The sequence below is a fragment of the Ovis canadensis genome, chromosome 11 (assembly GCF_042477335.2).
Source record: "Ovis canadensis isolate MfBH-ARS-UI-01 breed Bighorn chromosome 11, ARS-UI_OviCan_v2, whole genome shotgun sequence".
In the NCBI taxonomy this organism is placed as follows: domain Eukaryota; kingdom Metazoa; phylum Chordata; class Mammalia; order Artiodactyla; family Bovidae; genus Ovis; species Ovis canadensis.
The window spans coordinates 63,226,780-63,242,834 of NC_091255.1; the positions used below are offsets into that span (position 1 = coordinate 63,226,780).

At 51.8% G+C, this 16,055-nt stretch overlaps 1 protein-coding gene across 1 annotated transcript; it reads right to left on the minus strand.

Moving 5' to 3' along the window:
* Window positions 1-12,624: 12,624 nt before the first annotated feature.
* Window positions 12,625-15,455, minus strand: PRCD (photoreceptor disc component). Its single transcript, XM_069543902.1, has 3 exons — window positions 15,382-15,455; window positions 15,013-15,081; window positions 12,625-12,699 (listed from the first exon to the last, which is right to left on the minus strand). Exons 1-3 carry the CDS (start codon window positions 15,453-15,455, stop codon window positions 12,678-12,680), a joined length of 165 nt encoding a protein of 54 aa, XP_069400003.1. The 3' UTR covers window positions 12,625-12,677.
* Between the last annotated feature and the right edge of the window lie 600 nt (window positions 15,456-16,055).

The window sequence follows — 16,055 nt, forward strand, 5'->3', positions numbered from 1 at the left end:
GGGCCGGGCCGGACTCGAAATTCCCCTGAACCGCAGGGGCGCCACGCAAAAATAATTATACTTTACAAAAAGAACAGAGTAGTGTAGCACCGTCTGCTACTCCTGAGGGCTGTTTTTCAGGCAGTCACCCCGGCTTTAATTTTGAAATTGTAAAAGTGCAAAGCAACAACTAGAGTCACAGCCAGAATGTATACCTATTTGGAAATTAAATGTGCGGACTTCCCTGGCAATCCAGTGATTGACTCTGGACTTTCAGTGCAGGAAACACTGGTTCGATCCTTGGACAGGGAACTAAGATCTCACGTGCTGCATGTCCTGCAACCAATACTAATAATAATAATGGTAAAGTTGCAAGACCATGAAGCCTTAAAACATCACCCTTCCCCCATCCTCATCAGCCCTTTAGCAATGATCTCAGTAGCATTTAAGTCTGGATTAAATTGTTCTGTGTGTAGTAATGTTTCGGGGACTTATTTTCAAGTTACCACATCTGTTAATGTTTGCCTTCCTTAATTTGATTGTAAGCTCTTCAAGGCAAAAGTCTAATTTGTTTTTTCTTTTAAAATTCTTCACAGACCTAGTTGGTATTCCACTGCCTCTGCTCACAGTAAGTACTCCACAAATACAATCATTAACTCAGCAATAGCTCCAATTGTGTGAAATTGGCCCCTAAGTTTCTCTGTTTTACCTTTGAAGACAAATTATTTTGTACAATACCAAGAGAAAGAATGAGGTCTCTCCCTGCAGACTAAATTTATTTCAGGCTCTAAGTGTGGAATTTGCCAAAAGCTGCTTGTGTGTAGGCAGGTGATCTGCTGGCAAAACAATAATGATAGCTAATGCTTTATAACACTTACTGTGAGACATTCACTCCTTGAGTACTTTATGGATATTAATTTGTTTCATCCTCACCACTGCATGGTGAAGTGCGTTATCACTACTCTTGTTTTTACAGATGGGGAAAGAGGAACATTGAAATATTATATAATTTGCCCTAGTTCACACACTAGTAACTGGTGGAATCGGGGTTTGATCCTAGCCTGTAGAGTCTGTACTCTTATGATGAAGTTATACTGTACTGTGAGTGTATATATAAATTGATCTTATATAGAAGGGTTTGGGGTTGTGGGGGAGGGGAAGGAAAACAGATTTTGTGTGTTTCCATGGGTGGTTAGAGATGAAACTGAGAAGTGGGGTGTGGATGATGGGCACCTGTTCCACTGTTTCCAGCCATTTTCTGGCAGGAATAGTGAGGATGAGAGGCTGCAGGAGCTGATCTGTGAAAGACTGAGGGCTCTGGGCTGTCGCGGGGCTGTCTTGAAAAATGGAAGTGTTAGTCACTCAGTTGTGTCGAGTCTGCAACCCCATGGACTGTAGCCTGCCAGGTTCCTCTGTCCATGGGATTTCCCAGGCAAGAATACTGGAGTGGGTTGCCATTACCTTCTCCAGGGGATCTTCCCAACCCAGGGACTGAATCCGGGTCCCCTACATTGCAGGCAGGGGGCTGTCTTGGGTCCCAGACTAATTGGCACCCAGTGTGCAGTGAAGGCTGTTCGTCCCAGCTCTAGAAGGGCCACTGTGCCAGAGGACACAGTGGAGGTTTCACACCTGACAGGGCCCTTGGTAAAACAGCAGCAGGCTCACGGTGGATGGGGGTGTCACGGGCTGCTGGGCTGTGGCCAAGTGACTGAGCAAAATGCAGTGAGCCCTTGGGCCTGAGTACGTGTCAGGTGCACTGCATAGGCCACCCGGAAATAACTGGGAAACACAAAATGCGCTAGCGTTCCTGAATGAGGGCAAGGGCTCAGAGCTATTGAGAGGGAAATGCTAATGTTGTTGTGACTTCATTTGCTGGCGAGGTCTAGGATATTTGAATTTTACATTATTCAAGGCCAGTGTAGACCTATATTTGTTACATGGAGAGTCACACAGTCTAGAGATAAGTGACAGAAGTAGATCAGAAGGTTTACAGGGCAGGAGTCCCCAGGGCTGTGCAGGGGCCTTGGCTCTGATTGCAGAGGGGAAATCGGGTCAGCCAACCTGCTGCGCTCAGGCAGTCAGCTCACGGAGTTCCATTCACTGATAGGATTTCAGTTCAGTTCAGTCGCTCAGATGTGTCTGACTCTGCGACCCCATGGACTGTAGCACGCCAGGCTTCCCTGTCCATCACCAGCTTCCAGAGTTCACCCAGACCCATGTCCATTGAGTTGTTGTTACCATCCAACCATCTCATCCTCTGTCGTCCCCTTCTCTCACCTTCAATCTTTTGCAGCATCAGGGTCTTTTCAAATGAGTCAATTCTTCACATCAGGTGGCTAAAGTATTGCAGTTTCAGTTCCAGCATCAGTCCTTCCAGTGAATAGTCAGGACTGATTTCCTTTAGGATGGACTGGTTGAATCTCCTTGCAGTCCAAGGGACTCTCAAGAGTCTTATCCAACACCACAGTTTGAAAGCATCAATTCTTCGACGCTCAGCTTTCTTTATAGTCCAACTCTCAACATCCATACATGACTACTGGAAAAACCATAGCTTTGACTAGATGGACCTTTGTTGGCAAAGTAACCTCTCTGCTTTTTAACATGCTGTCTAGGTTGGTCATAACTTTTCTTCCAAGGAGCAAGCATTTCTTAATTTTATGGCTGCAGTCACCATCTGCAGTGATTTTGAAGCCCCCAAAAATAAAGTCTGACACTGTTTCCCCAAATGTTTGCCATGAAGTGATGGGACTGGATGCCATGATCTTAGTTTTCTGAATGTTAAGTTTTAAGTCAACTTTTTCACCCTCTTCTTTCACTGTCATCAAGAGGCTCTTTAGTTTTTCTTCACTTTCTGCCATAAGGGTGGTGTCATATGCATATCTGAGGTTATTGATATTTCTCCTGGCAATCTTGTTTCCAGCTTGTGCTTCATCCAGCGCAGGGTTTCTCATGATGTACTCTGCATAGAAGTTAAATAAGCAGGGTGACAATATACAGCTTTGACGTACTCTTTTCCCGATTTGGAATCAGTCTGTTGTTCCATGTCCAGTTCTAACTGTTGCTTCTTGACCTGCTACAGATTCCTCAGGAGGCAGGTCAGGTGGTCTGGTATTCCCATCTCTTGAAGAACTTTCCAGTTTGTTGTGATCCACACAATCAAAGACTTTGGCGTAGTCAATAAAGCAGAAGTAGATGTTTTTCTGGAACTCTCTTGCTTTTTTGATGATCCAGCGGATGTTGGCAATTTGATCTCTGGTTCCTCTGCCTTTTCTGAATCCAGCTTGAACATCTGGAAGTTCATGGTTCATGTACTGTTGAACCCTGGCTTGGAAAATTTTGAGCATTACTTTGCTGGCATGTGAGATGAGTGCCATTGTGTGGTGGTTTGAACATTCTTTGGCATTGCCTTTCTTTGGGATTGGAATGAAAACTGACCTTTTCCCAGTCCTGTGGCCACTGCTGAGTTTTCCAAATCTAAGACTTGGGATTATTTGAAAACTGTGTCTTCCCAGATGGCTCAGTGGTAAAGAATCCACCTGCCAATCTGCCTCCAGAAGACCCTGCAGACATGGGTTCAGTCCCTGGGTGGGGAAGAGTCCCCTGGCGAAAGAAATAGCAACCTGCTTCAGTATTCTTGCCTGGGAATTCCCATGGATAGAGGAACGTGGTGGGCTACAGTCCATGGGGTCGCAAAGAGTGGGACACAACTGAGCAACTGAGCACACGCATTTGAAACCCACATTAATAGAAAAGAGTCTTTAAATATTGAGGTTAATGTCTTAACTGGAAAGTTGTGTTTAATTTTATGAATAAGAACACGAAGGAGGAGCAGTATTTCCTGAGCAGTTAGCTGCTTACATGGGGAGCAGTTGCACCAGTGATATTCCCAGAAGTTTACCTGTGTGGCAGGCACCCTTAGCCCCACCACTGCCCTTCCTCCATATGATGAACACCGCAGAGGTGCTGGGAAGCAAACCCCGTCTCTGCCCCAAGGAGTGAGTCTTGAATAGTCTGCACCAGGCCCATGAGAAATCTCTTCCCTTCGCCAGGAATTGGTTTAGAAAGTGATCTGCAATGCAGTTCTGCCACATTTGGGAAGGTTTTCTAATTTTGAAAAACAGTAGCCTCCCTTCTAGTTTTGGGACCCCGTGAAGTGATGCCTGAGACCATGGAAGCCATCTTGTTGCTGCTTGAACAGCAAGCCAACTGCTGCTTCCTAGGAAGAGCGGAAGGTCAGCAGTGATGGACGGAACAAGCTTGAGTCCTTGAAGATGCTTTTGAGCTGCTGGAGAAGCCAGTCCCGATGTCCCCAGCCTTTAGACCTTTAGTTTGATTCAGAGACACATATTTTTACATGTCAATATTTCTGAATGTGGGAGGCATCCTGTGAGCACTAGTTTGAGTGAAATACAGAGTGGGAGATTTTAAAAAAGAAACCACTTTGCTGTTTAAGCCATGTTAAGCTGGGTGTTCCATTAGAATGATATGACTCTAAATGATAGGATTGGCATATCCCAAATCGTCCTCTCTTTTTTGTTGATGATTATTCTCGGGAAGAATGGGTCATGGCAAAATAAAGAAGACAAACTGACACAATCAAATTACCATCCTGAAAAAAATAATAGCTGGTATGTAGTGTTGACTCCATGCTAGGCACTGTTTTAAGTGCCTTTAAAAAAAAAAAAAAACAACACTTGATATACTGGACCTCCGTAGTGGTCCACTGATTAAGGATCTGCCTGCCAGTGTAGTAGACACAGGTTTGATCCCGTGTCTAGGAAGTCTCCACATGCCGCGGGACAACTGAGCCCATGCTCCACAACAAAGAGTAGCCCCCTGCTCGCCACAACTAGAAACAGCCCGTATCCAGCAGTGAAGACCTAGCGCAACCAAAGATAAATAAATAGAAGAATATACATATTTTTAAAACCTCTTTAACTGAGATCTGAATGACATACAAAAAGCTGCCCAAATTTAAAGTATAAAACTTGATGACCCTAAGCACCTTCAGTTGGCTCTCTCATTTGACTCTCACAACAGTCCTGTCATTATCCTTCTGTTTTTCAACTCAAGGGCAGAAAAATGAAAGTCATCAGTGTGTGAAGGCACTGGGAACTCAGTTGAGCTCCAGACCTATGGTCTTAACCATTGTGCTGGGTTTCCTGGAAAGATACACTGTAACAGTGGCTCATGTTTTGCTAACTCCAGTGATTTTAATTCATCCAGCTCGAAAGCACATCCTCAAAGCATAGAGGATATTTTCCACTTCAATTTCTCAGGACTATGAAAGAGGGCCACAAATCCCATTCAGCAGAAATCTGGGACCATTGCTCAGAGCTTTTAACTTTCTGGAGGGGAAGAAACAGGACAACATGTACCCTGTTTATTGAGAATGGTTGACCTTGGGTTGCAGTGGATTCCTTCCTGTGGTGACCAGTAGCATAGGTTTCATTTGCCTGCTCTGCAGATCTGTTGCCTCTCATAAAATTGCTTAATAGGCTTTTTAAAAATAAGTGAATTTGAAGGATACATAACATGCCATTAACCTTTCCTCCTGTTTTCTGGACGTGACTCCCCTTCCCAGAAATCCCTTCTCATAACTGCTGCAGCACCTGCTCTCATGCTGTTTGTCTCCTTTGCCTGGACATTTCCTTCCCTTCATCCTTCCCTTTGTGCGTACCAAATCCCGACTGATGCTTCCGCATCTCCTCTGCGAAGTCTGACCTGAGATGCTCAGACAGTCCCTTAGCTCTTTGCAACGTTCCCACGGTTGGCTGATGTAGCACATGCTCTGCGACCAAGCAGACCTGGAGTCGGGTCCCAGCTCTGCTGATTTGAGGTAAGTAACCCCTGGTGGATGACTTCACCTCTCTCTGAGGCTCCTTATCTGCAGCAGGAAGAGGTGGAGGCTCCCACGAACCCGGCAGGACCGTTTTAGGACTGTGCGTGCAACGCACCTAGCCTGCACAGGGAAGCACGCAGTAAGTGGAGCTCTTATTATGTGAACATACTTCTCTTAATACCCAGTGTTTCATGATAATTTGTTTTCATGTCTGGCTTTTCCACTAGACTGTAAGCAAGATAAGAGTCAAAGCTTTATTCTTGTTTGTTTTTTTAACTCTTTAAGTCATCTTTATTGAGGTATAATTTACATACAATAAAATGCATCCATTTAAAAATGTTCAGTGCAGTAGTCCAATAAGTGTATACACCAATGCAACCATGACCCCTTCATGGTTTAGAACATTTTCATCCCCCAGAGATCCCCTTCACACCCTTTTACAGTCAATCTCCATCCAGCCCTGGCCCCAGACAACCACTGATCTGCTTTGTGTCACTACAGCTTCGTTTTGCCCGTTCTAGAATGTCATATAAATGGAACCCTACAGCAGGTACTCTTGTGTCTGGCTTCCCTCGATAACCCATGCTGTGGCTTATAACAGTCGTTCATTTCCTTTTTAATTACTGAATATTATTCCGTCAGATAAATACACCACAATATTTTTATCCATGCACATGTTGATGGACATTTGGGCTGTTGGAACTATGATTAATAAAGCTGCAATGAACATTTTTATACAGATCTGTCTGTGGACATAAGTTTTCATTCCTCTTGGATAACTGCAAGGAAAACTGCCAAACTGGTATCCCCAGTGGTTTGTATTGCTTACATTCCCCCAAGCAATGTATTTCAGAGTTACGCTGGTTCCACACGCTCACCAGGACCTGTTATGGTCAGCCATAACGTTAGCCATTCTTGTGGGTGTGTTGTAGTATCTCACTGTGGTCTTAACACGCATCTCCCTGTCGACTGTGATGTTGAGCATCTTTCTGTGTATATTGGCCCTACGTGTACTTCTTTGTGACGAGTCTATTAAAACCCTCCCTTTTTTATTGGCCTATCATGTTACTGAGTTGTGAAAATTCTTCATATATTCTGGACCCAAGTCCTTTCTCAGCTATTTGCTTGGGAGATACTTTCTCCTAGCCTTTCCAGTTTATCCACTTTGTTTTTATAGTTAGTGCTTTCTATTTTCTGTTGTCAAGATTTTCCTTTCTCTGTTGAATCACCTTTGTCCTGTCTTCGGATCCCATCGATCTGTGTGTATGTCCTTTGGAACTGCCTCCTCCGCCCCCCAGCCCCCGCCACACTGTCTTGAACTCTGATCATGCCTCCTCACCCTAGTAAGACCACTGTGGTCTGCATGTTCTGCACCCCCCCGCCCCCCCCCCCCACTGCAGGCAGGGGACTGTCTGAGGCAGATGCCCAGGAAGTCATGAGGTCACCATCCTGTGTGCTGCCTGTTGTCAAGTGTCTGTTTCTTATATTTTGCTCAGTTTTCTAGTTGTTTGTGGCAGGAAGTCTTAATTCATTTTGGCATCCACAGTGCCTGGCACACAGACACTCCATAAATGTCTGTTGAGTGAGCGAGTCCTTGTTAGCACCTCCAGACACAGTCCATCAGAGTCTCTTTTGATTGGGAGAAGTTCTGGGGCCCCCAGAGGTCATCAGATGGATCCCCTTCATCTTAGTAGACAGTTCTTTTCCTGAGGACGGTCATTAGTCCTTTACGTCGCCAGCACCAGCCCACCTGAGTTCAACACATGCCTGTTAAATGGGGAGATGGAGGTCCAGAGAAGGAACAGTCACGTGGCCAGGCAGTGTCTGGCTGGCAGAACTGGGCCTCCCAGGCCAAGGTCTTGGTCTTGTTCTAACTGGCAGGGCAGGCACTGTCTTTTTCTTCGCTGTCTCACTCCGAACACCTAATACAAGATTTGTATGTTGTGGGCTCCCAATATGTGCTTGTCAAATAAACAAGCAAGTGAATACATTAATAGTCTCCTTTAATGTTTAATTCAGCTGGCTTCTGCATGTGACCTTAAGTGGACGTATGTGTCTTCACCGAAGGATGGGACTGGCCCTTCCCACCTAGGCTCACAGGTCATGGTCATCAGCTACTTCTGTTTTCATTTTCTGTCCACCCTCTAGGCTTAGTCCCCACTAGGGGGCGTGTGCATCCCACAGAGAGGGTCTGTAGTCCTTACGTACCAGGACTCGTTTCCAGTTTAAGTCAGGGGCTCCCTCTCGAAGCCACCTGCTCGAAGCCCTCCCCCTCCTCCAGTTCCCCCTCCAGCCAGTCTGCTGACTATGTCCTCTCTCTCTGCCCTAGTTGAAGGGGACAGCAGATTGGCAGTGGCTCTGAGTGCTGGCCTCTCTGTCTGTCTGCCGGTGGCCACTGCCTCCTCCCTAAGAGGATGACCGATCCTGCGGAGCCCGCTCTCCTTTCCCCTGTCAGCTGGAAAGCAAGGACTAGCTGTTTCAGGACCCAGTGTCTACCCTGGAAACATGGGTTCCAGAAGAGAGAGCGTAGAGATAGCCCTGGCAGAGCCCTCCCGGCCCACCTACAGAGGCACTGCCCAGGTTGGGCCACGACTGGTTCCTTGTGCCTGGAGGCTGGGTCACCCTGGATTTCCTCAAGACTCAGGCCCTTCCTGCTCTGCCAGCTCACGAGCTCCGGTATCATGTTGCCCGGGCACAGATCCCGGCTTTGCCACCAGCTGTGAGTGACCTTGAATGAATTATTGGGTCAATGAGGTTAACAGCAGTTCCTGCCTCATAAGTGAGACAGTGCTTATAAATAAAGCTCTTGGCACAGCCCCTGGCACAGAGTGTGTGAGACCTATTAGCCATTATTATTAATAGTAGTAGTATCATTATCATTATCATCAAAGTAAACCTCGGTATCAGCCACTTGGCTCTTCTGTTGAGGCTCTATCTCAAGGTCTGGGGCTTCTTCTCTAGCAGTGGGGCGCCTGCAGAGGGGTCCCCGGGAGCAGTGGGGCCAGCTGGGCCCCCTGCTATTGTGTCATCGTGGCTGCCTCAGATGGGGCCATGTCCCACCAGTCTAGGACCGGGCCTCTGCTCTCTGCCCCCGCCCAGGACCATCTTGTCCAAAGACACACAGTCATACGTTTGGGATGGGCCGGTGCTCTCCCCGGTCGCTTCTGCACCCCAGGGTCACGCTAGACGCAGCTGCTGTGGCTGCCTCCCTTGCTCCCCCGCCCCACCCCCGCTGCCTCATAAGCTCTCTGGTCGTGTCCCAGTCTCCCAGGCTCCAGGAGAGACTGGCAGCAGCCCTGAGCCTCAGCTGCAAAAGTCGCAGACGACAGCACCTCCCTGCCTCCCGCTGCTGCCCTCGGCTGCCCTGCAATTCCGAGCAGCCTTTTCCCTGTCACTCAGGCTTCCACGGCAGGGAGATTAGCATTCAGACGGAGGGCGGAAGAGCATCAGGGCAACCGCCGCCTGTCTTCTCTGGAGCTGAGAAGCGGAGCCTCTAGGGGGGCAGGTGTCTAGGCCAGGACCGTCCCTACCCCCTGGAGGTTGGGATGGGGTTCTAGGTACCCAGAAGCGACAGCAGCAGGCTCTTGTACCGTCTCACTGGGTGCTAGGTCTTAGTTAAGACCTAGCTGGGTGGGTGGCCCCCACCCAGCAGTGCCACCCTCTGCTGTTTATTTCAGAGTTGCCAGTGCCCGGTGGTCATCTATGTGGAAAGACAGGCCAGGAGGGGCTCTGGGAAAGAGGGGAGGGACTCTAGCTGTTAGAATTACCTACTGATTGTTCTGTAATTATTCAGTAACTGACAGTTTACAAACACAATCCCACTAGCTCACATATATTGAACACTTAGTAACGTGGTAAGCACGCTACACACATTATCTAATTTAACATCAATCCTGTGAGACAGGAAACTAACACTATTATCTCCGTGCTATAGATGAGGAAACAGGCACTGAGACGTTCAGTAACGTACCCAAGGCCACAGAGGTACGAAGTGGCGGTGGAGTCAAGATTTCAACCTGGTGCTCTGACCCTGGGCTCCTCGCTCTCAAATCCTTGATCATTATTTCCTAACAGCCCACACCCTGCACCAGGAGGGGCCCCGCTCTCTCTCTTGAGTCTCCCTTAATCCCCTCCCTCTTGTTAGAGCTGATCTACCAAGCCCCTGAACTTTTCTGCTCTCATATCCAAGCAGCAGCTCTTACCAAGGAAATGGGAGGGAGAGGGACTCAGCCTCTCGGGAACACCGGGTCCACCCCCCGCACGGGCTTCAACCCAGCTGCTGGAACTGGAGATAGTGGGCTGAGGAAGGGGCACCTCGGCCCCGGGCAGCCTCCTGAAGAGGAGTTCTCGGCCGAGGGTGGCAACTCTGCAATAGGAGCTGCCAGCGTGCAGACTGTGCAGAGCCCAGGGGTGGGAGAGCCCTGAGAATAAGAGGCGAGCGTGGGCCGGGCGTGTGGGGAAGGTGTAAACACAATCTGCTCCCACCAAAGCCAGCCTGCTCCCTGGGGAAGAGAGCCCCTCCCAGCCAGCCCACATGGCACCCCGGCTGCCAGGGCCTGGGCAGCCTCCAAGCCCAGCAGACGCCTCCCCCCACCTCCAGCAGCCCCTTCCTCTTGGTTTCCCTCCCTTCTTCCGGCTAATGGTCCCCAGGGGCGCCTTCACAGGCTCTGAGAACAGGGCTGCAAAGGGGTGTCACTCTGTGGATGTGTGTCTGGGCGGTGAGCCAGCCCCGGTGCAGCGAGCCGACCTTGCTCTGACAGTTCCTCAGCCCAGTGGAAGGAGACAGGCAGAGAGCGGCAGCCAGGATGAAGTGACAGGAATATGGCAAAGAGATTAGAGAATGAACGCAAAGGTAGGATCAGGGAGCACAGGCCAGGTCCTGGGAACAGTGCCCTCTGGCCCTCAGCCTGTGAGTGATGCCTCCCGGAGAAAGACAGGCTGACGGGAGCTGAGACAGGTGGTCACGAACTTGCGGCCCATGTCAGGCGGGCAGTGGGGCTCTGACTCAGCTCCAGCACGGAGCTCCTTCCCCTGGTGCGACCCTTCCCTTGCCTCCACCCTGCCCTACTTTTGAGGCTCCCACGGAACTGCCAGGCTCCCTGCAGCAGGCTGCACCTCCTCCCTGTCCCTTGAGAGTGGGTTTCCCGAGTCTGCTGCATCTCAGCCTTCCCTGCTGTCTACAGAAGCTCCTCTTTCTCGAAAGTCAGGGAGTGGGGCCGGCCAGGCAGAGGCCTCGCTCCTGGCAGGAGGGTGAGCAGTAGGAGCTGGAGGGGGAGGAGAGATGCACGTGGGAGGAGGGGGGCTTGGGAAGATGAATGGCCGCAAGGCAGTGGGCAGCAGCTGCCTGCCTGGTCTGCGCCTGGATCTCAGGGAGCAGAAGCGGAAATCTGCTTTTATCTCCACTTGGGATCGGGCAGGATCGTAAAGAGAGAGAAATGGCAGAGCAGCTGGGGGCAAAGGAGGCCACCGCCGCCGCTACTGAGCAGTCAGCAGACTGACAAAAACAAGTGTCACGCTTCTCCCTTCCCACACGCTACTGCCCAGTTGGAACACAGGCTCGCATGCACAAGCGTGTGCACACACACGCACGCACGCACGCCATGAGGACAAGCTGTGGGTTGCTTCCATCCAGCTGCAGGCAGACACCTCATAGACCCAGCTGGCCCTTCCTAGTGATCGTTTCAGCAGAGCCACCAGCAGGGTGAGCTCTGGGGACCGGGCAGAGGCAAATGTCACAGAACGTGAGTGCCACCGCCACCAAGTGACACCACACAGCCCTGGACGAGCTGAGCTGCCAGCGATGGGTGGCCAGGCCAGCGAAACTGCTTCTTCCCCTGAGCAGCTGCAGATTCCAGGTGGTTTCAGGAGGCTTGCACCCCTCCCCCTTATGAGCCTGGGGTCTCCACTTTCTGGCTGAGTGACGCTGGGTAAGTCAGCGAACCTCTCTGCGAGTTTCCTCGTTTCTGAACCGTGGGTGATCACGTGACCAGCGTGCATGGGTTATTGTGAGGATTCAGCAGAGGACGACGGGCAGCCCCTCCTTGGCGAACGTGAGCCACGGCTGTCCCTCACTTCTGGAGTCTCCTCACTCCTTACTGTTCCCTCCTGTCGCCCCAGGTGGCAAGAGTTGCCCCAGAGTTAACAGGGCTGGGGCACCCCACTGAGTCCCTCTCTCTGGGTGGACTCCCAGCAAGGGAGCATGTCCCAGAGCTCAAGCTCCTCCGCCCCTCCCGCCTGCCCAACCAGGCCCACTTCTCCAGGACCCCCACGCCAGGGCCTCGGGTGGTGCAGACCAGCAGTCCGGGCCGAAAGAGGAGTCTACCTTCTCGACAACTGCTTTCCCTGGTCCCTCTCCTGCAGCTGCTGCTCCCAGCACATCGTCCTTCCGGGGTGGAGGGCACACCAGGACTTGAGCTGAAAGAGAAAAACCAGCTGATGGGCTAGCTCTCCCATCCCAGAGCGGGGGCTTGTATTACAGAGTGGACAACCCAGAGTGCCACCTCTCCCTGAGAAGTCCTCTAGACAGCCCTCAGGCCACCAGCAGGACCACCACTTCATCCCCAGGCCTAGAAAATGCTGTTGAGATGACCCCTCATTCTCTTAAAACTAACCCTTACGTTGTGACCTGGAACACAACAGGTAGGAGCCGCTGGAAGAAGTCCACCCTCCTACCCTCAGCCTCCATCGTGACCACAGCCTGATCCGCTCCCCTGCGGCCAGGCCTTGTGGACTCTGTGTCCTTCCCGCCTTGTCCCCAGCTCTACCCTCCGACCTCGAGACTACAGACCCTGCCCTACCTGCTGTGGACAGCTGATCCCAGGTCCTCGGGCTGAGCTCCACCTCAAGAGACCAGGGCTTACTTCAGAGGCTCTTTCTCCCTAAACAGGAAAGAATAGAGTCAGAGGACTGGAGGGGATGACCCACCCCTGTTTCCAGTCTTCTTTCTCCCTGCACCTAGAGATTCACCCTACAATAGAGGAGCAGGAGCCCCCCACCCCCAGAAGCCAGTTGGAATTAACAACATTGGAAGTGGAAAGCACTTTCCCATCTACCACCACCGCCCCCACTCGCCACCCCCAGGCCAGCCTTCCGTGGAGCCGCCTCAGTCTTTGGATTCCCCTAGGTCTGGAAGAGGGGTAGTTGGGAGGCCAGTTTCTCCAGTTAGCTGAGTCCCAAGGAGTTAATAGTCCTGGCAAGGCCACAGCAGACCAGGCCGGGCCAGATGGTCCCAGATTTGGCCTTTTCTCTCCTGACAGGAGCTCCAGGGGCATTTCATGTGGAGGAGATGGACTCTGAAGTCAGAGACCTGCCGGTCCCACGCCAGCCACAAACTGGGCGGACGACCTCGAGCAAGTCATTTCCATCTCCCTCTCCGTTTCCTGCAACACTGACAAAAGCCAGAAATACTTGAAGGGCCGGACCTCTGGGGCCAGGGACTCTCTTGAGTGAGTTAATGTATGAGAGCCCCCAGGGAAGAATAAAGCACTGATCTCATAACAGCAAGAGAGAACCTGGTGTTAATTGAGCAGTTACTCTGTGCCCAGTGCATTATAATGGTTATCTCACTCAAACCTCACAGAGACCTTGCAACCGCTCTGTTATTAATCTCAGTTTACATATAAATAAAAGATTACATAATTTGCCCACAGGCTCTCAGTAAGAGGGGAGGTGGGATTTAAACTCAGGCTGCCCCACTCCAGGCTTCCCTGGTGGCTCAGTGGTAAAGAATCCACCTGCCAATGAAGGAGACAGGGGTTTGATTCCTGGGTCAGGAAGATCCCCTGGAAGAGGAAATGGCAACCCACTCTGGTTGCCCAAGAAACCCTATGGGCAGAAGAGCCTGGTGAGCTACAGTCCATGGGGCTGCCCAGTGCCAGACACGACAGCCACTGAGCACACATGCCTGCCCCATGCTAGACCCAAACCCCACAGTGAGGACCAGGGCACTTTCCTAGAAGACCAGTGGTTAAGGCACCGCCTTCCAGTGAAGGGGGTGCAGGCTGGATCCTCAGTCAGGGAATTAAGAGGAAGGGCATCACAGAAATGACTCTCCTTCCTGCACAGGCCCTGGGCTTCCTGGAGACCCAGGGGAGGTCGGAGAGAGAGAGTTGGAGGTGGGCAGGGAGCCGGGGAACATGGTTCTGACATTCCAGACCTAGGGGAATCCAAAGACTGAGAAGTAAGACCCATGTTCTATTGCCCATCTCGACCTATCTAGGGGTTCCCCACACCCTTGACGAGGCATGGGGTGCCCAGACAAGCGTGCGAGCGCATGCTGTCTGTCTCAGCCATCTTAGTCTGTGGGGAGACAGCCTCCTCCCAGGGTCCCCGGAAGCCCAAGGCCATCACACTCTGTCTTTCACGGGGAGTAAGAGGTGCAGTGCCAGGGGCTCGGAAGAAGCTGTTACAGGAGAAAGCGTCCCTCTTCAGCTAGGCCCCCACACCAGGTGGGCCCACAGGCACAGACCAACATCTCCCACAGTGTGTCCCTAACAAATATTGGTCGATTTTTCAGTGTATTGTTGGGCATAGAGCCCCTCTCATCAAAGGACGCTAGTCACCCAGGGAAGGAAAAGTCCAGACGTTGCCCCCCTGCCCAAACTTCACCCCTTCTAAAGGCCACATGGCTTCAGAAGAGGGAAGAGTTAACTTTCTGGCCACTGGAGACAGCGTCCTGCCCGCAGGGGCTGCCCAGCCAATGGCACTCTGTGCTGGTGACGTCATGCGCCTCCCGCGCCTTCTATTGGGGACTGGACAGCGAATCCTGCTGGAGGTTCAGGCAGTGGAGCTGCTGAGGCTGGGTGGGGGCCGCGGGAGAAGGAGGGGGAAGGGAAGGCAGGCCGAGCATCACAGAGCTGCTGCTGCCTCCTCCCTCTCTCCTCTCCCCCTGCGCCTCCCAACACCAGGGCCCTGGGGACCACCCCACATTCGGACACGGAAGACAGAACAGTTTGGGTCCACAGGGGAAGGCTGGGACTCCCATACCCAGCTGGAGAAAACAGACATTCAGCCTACCCAGTAGGCACACAGGGAACAGGGGAGCTGGAGTGAGGGGCCAGCCTGGAGCGCATACACACACACACACACACATACACACACATGTACACCCCAGGGCCTGGGCAGGGACTCGGGACAGTGGCAGCCTCCTTCATGATGCCCTCCCTGCCCCACCCCAGGCTCTTCTGCCTTACCTGCCTGACGACTGGAGGTCTGTTTCCAAGCTGCTGCCCGAAACTGCCCCATCGACTCCACTGGGCTCTCTGCAGGAGGGAAAAGAGGTCGGCAGAGATGTGGGCAACACCCGGATCCCCAGAGCTCAGATCCCGGACCCAAGACCCCTCTCCTGCTTCTCTGCAAGACCTAAGCCATATTGGGTTCTGGGGACCAGAGGCCGCAGCCAGCATCTTCGAAGAACTCTGAGTGCCCCCTACTCCAATGGGAAGCTTCTCAGGGCTCCCCAGCAAGTCCCTCCCAGCCTCCCTGCGAGTCCAGGCAGCCCCTGCCCACCTTCAGCCCAATCATTTTCCCCACCCCAGCCCATGGCCCAGTGATTTTCTCACGGTTGGACCCGGTTGGCAAATCGGCGGCGCCAGAGCATGGCCAAAGTGCTGAGCAGGAAGAGGGTGGTGCACATGTCTCAGCTGCCCCATCCCCTCCGGACCAAGCCTGCAGGAGAAGGCCAAGATGGCCCCCGCCAGCTCTCCCGAGCCCCTGCCCTCCGTCCTGAAGTTCCTGCTGGCGATGGATTAGGAGGCTCAAGCTGATTAGTGGGGTCAGCAGACCCGACCTTGTGAAGCCTGATTAACCTCACTGGGCCCAGGTTGTCCCCCCAGTGGCGGGGTGACTCGCCCTCTGTCTGTTGTGGAGGTAAATATGACTAAGCGCTGGGCCTGGGCCTCTAGGGGCTTAGAGTCTAAAACAAACTCCCTGCAAGTTAAACAAATGGCCACCACCCACCGCGGGGAGACTCAGGCGATTAAAGACGCCTACAGAACTCTCAGGGAATTATAAGCATCAGGAGACACTTCAGAGAGAAGTTGGGCTCTCTCATCTTGGCTGAATTTGCTGGGGCTCAGGGAAGAGTGGGCCCTCAGACAGAAGACTCTGCCAGGGCTGCAGGCGTGAAAACTCAAGGCATGTTCCAGCAACTGGAATTCGAGTATTGGTGGAGCCATGATGTCACAGGGGAGGTGTCAGGAAGGGAGGAAGAATATAGATGATGAAGCCAGAAAGA